Here is a 2,819-nt window from a genome sequence, read left to right as displayed (position 1 = left end):
AGGCGACCTCTGAAAATGGTTCCCTAGTCACTTGACCCAGAAAATCCCACAAAATCATGGAAATCAAGAGGTTCAAATCTTTCTGTTCACTTTAAGAACATTTGTGAAACTGCCCAGGCCATCAAGGGTATGCATATCCGAAAAGCCACCAAGCATTAGAAAGGTGTCACTTCACAGTGTGTGCCATTCCATTGTTACAATGGCAGAGTTGGTAGGTGTGCCCAGGCCCAACAGTGGGGCTGGATGCAGAGTCAGTGGCCCAAAGAGAGTTTTGAATTTTCGCTGCACGTGCTTAATGCAGAGAGTGATGCTGAACTAAAGGGTTTAGATGCAGACTCTTTGGTCATTAGCACACACAGGGGTACAAGACTCCCAGGATGCAGTGAAGAACGTACAGAGCTCAGAGCTCATGGGCGGATGAACCCTACATGAGCGGCCCCCCGCCACACTGAGACGGTCCTCACTGAAACAGAGTGTTCCTGAGCCAGAAGAGGAGCTTGCACAGAAGGAAAAGATGTCCCAGGAGAAACTGAAGAAACAAAAACTTACGGTCCAGGAGTAGATTCATCAAATAAATGTTAATAAAAGTAAAAAAAAAGGAAAAGGTAAAAATACTAGCTTTACAGTGCATAAATAGAACTTAACCAAGTGTTCAAGGTTAATATCACCAGTGATGTGGATAATTCATGAGGTTACCCCTAAATATGCAGGATGAGGACACCATCTCTGTGGTATGCTTCCTCAAAACCCGTATTACCAGCCTAATTATTAAAAAAAAATCTGACAAACACAAATTAAGGGACATTCTACAGAATATCAGTACTCTTCAGAACTATCTAGGTCATGAAAAACAAGGAAAGACTGAAGAAACTGTCACAGTTCAGAGGAAATTTGAGGAAACACAATACCTAAATAAAATGTAACCTGGATAACATTTTGAAACAGAAAAAGATAAAGTAGTAATAAGGGAAACAATAATGTAGGAGTTTTTGTTAATTGTAATATATCAGTGTTAATTTCTTAGTTTTGACAAATTGTGTGTAAGATAAGATATTTAAAAACGGGTGGAGATACAGTCTAATATTTTTGCAACTTTTCTGTAAGTCTAAAATTTTCCAAAATAAAATAGTGAAACATATTAAAAGTAAAAAATGAAATAAAGACAGTAGATTAATTTTTTTCATGGAATCCAGCATTCAGACATTAGCATCTATGGCTAACTGCAATAGTTGGTTAGGGGAGGGTACAGTATTTTGGTTTTTTTTTATTAATTTGTGATTTTGCAAAAAAATATATAGCTTGGAAGTATATAAGGTATAAAATTAAAGCTCCTGTTGTTACAAAGATGATAGTCAGTATTTAGAAATTGTATAGATATTTCTAGTTGCACATTGTTTATACACAGAATATCACATTGTTCTTTCAGCAGTAACCCAGATTTTCTAAACTCCAAATTCTGTGTTCTTTTCATTAAGCCTCTAGTAAACAAATGGATTCAATTTAGAATACATAATAATTTTTTTCAGACATAGACTATTTTACCTGATTAAATCCTTTGTAACTTTATTGCAGGGTACTATTATCCTGGATCAAATTTTAAGTAATCTTTGAAGACGAGTCATAATAAATTTCCTGTTTTAGATAAGGAATAAGGTGATTATAAGAAAGTACCTGTGGTCACTAGCTGCTTAAAATAAAACTGTTAAAATCAGATGTCATGAATTAATTAATTCTCTGGTAGGCAGAAGAAGAGTTCAACATTGAGAAAGGTCGTCTTGTGCAAACTCAAAGACTGAAAATTATGGAATACTATGAGAAGAAAGAAAAGCAGATAGAGCAGCAGAAGAAAATGTAAGTAGATCCTGGAATCTTTACAAGTCAATCGTTCAAGAGGACAGCAGGTACTTTGGAGTCAAGCAAATATGGGTTCAAGTTTTAAAATGGATGACTTACTTATCTGATTTTGGGCAAGTTGCTTAACTTCTCTTTCCTCATTTGTGAAAATAGAAGCCTCACAGAATTATTGAAAGATTAAATTGAAATAACTGATATGAAATTGCTTGGCACTTGGTAGGCACTTAATAAATATTTCCTTGTCTTTGAAAATAGGTAGGAACTACTAAATATATTTCAGTGGAGTTCTCTTTGTGGTATGTACAAAGAGAAGTATTTGTAGTTTTCTGTGCTTACTGATACACTATTTTTTTATTCTGTTTGCAGTAAGATGTCCAATTTGATGAATCAAGCCAGGCTTAAAGTCCTCAGAGCGAGAGATGACCTTATTACAGTGAGTAATTAGCCCCTATTACAAAATTATAAAATATTTGTTTATTTGCCTATTTTCGAGAATTTACTAGTTAATATTAGCTAATTAAGGAGTTAATGATTTTTAGAGAGAGAACATTTGGTCAGCAAATCATTATGCTAGGTATTATAATATAAAAATGATTAAGGTATGTGCTCTGTCTCCAAGGACCCTCTGATTTAACAGCTCATAGATTCTCTTGGATCTTACAGAAAACCATGGGTGGATTATATACAGTATATAAGAGTGATAGGCAGTACAGAGGCTAGAATGGTTGGCTGAAGTTAACAAAGGGGCCGTGAGTGCAGGCCAAAGAGTTTTCACCTATTTTCAATAGAAAGCCAGCAAAGTTTTTGTTTTATTTTATGGGGATTATCATAAATAAGGTTCATGTATGAGTGTAGGCTAAATTTAATAGAGAAGAGGTTAGACACAAAACTGGGTAGTATTGTCATCCTAGGAAGACAGCAGAAACCTACAGAAACATACTGTCTACTTGAGAAAGCTCAGAGGT

At 35.1% G+C, this 2,819-nt stretch overlaps 1 protein-coding gene across 1 annotated transcript in view; it reads left to right on the top strand.

The window, feature by feature from the left end:
* ATP6V1E1 (ATPase H+ transporting V1 subunit E1) overlaps positions 1-2,819 on the top strand; it is a 20,963-nt gene that overhangs the window by 5,776 nt on the left and 12,368 nt on the right. Inside the window, exons 3-4 of the mRNA XM_006923909.3 lie at positions 1,742-1,851; positions 2,221-2,287. Coding sequence (XP_006923971.1) covers positions 1,742-1,851; positions 2,221-2,287 — 177 coding nt within the window. The remainder of the gene's footprint in view (positions 1-1,741; positions 1,852-2,220; positions 2,288-2,819) is intronic.

The sequence above is a fragment of the Pteropus alecto genome, unplaced genomic scaffold (assembly GCF_000325575.1).
Source record: "Pteropus alecto unplaced genomic scaffold, ASM32557v1 scaffold76, whole genome shotgun sequence".
Taxonomy (NCBI): Eukaryota; Metazoa; Chordata; class Mammalia; order Chiroptera; family Pteropodidae; genus Pteropus; species Pteropus alecto.
Note: the sequence above shows the minus strand (reverse complement) of the source record. Positions and strands in the feature narration are given on the sequence as shown.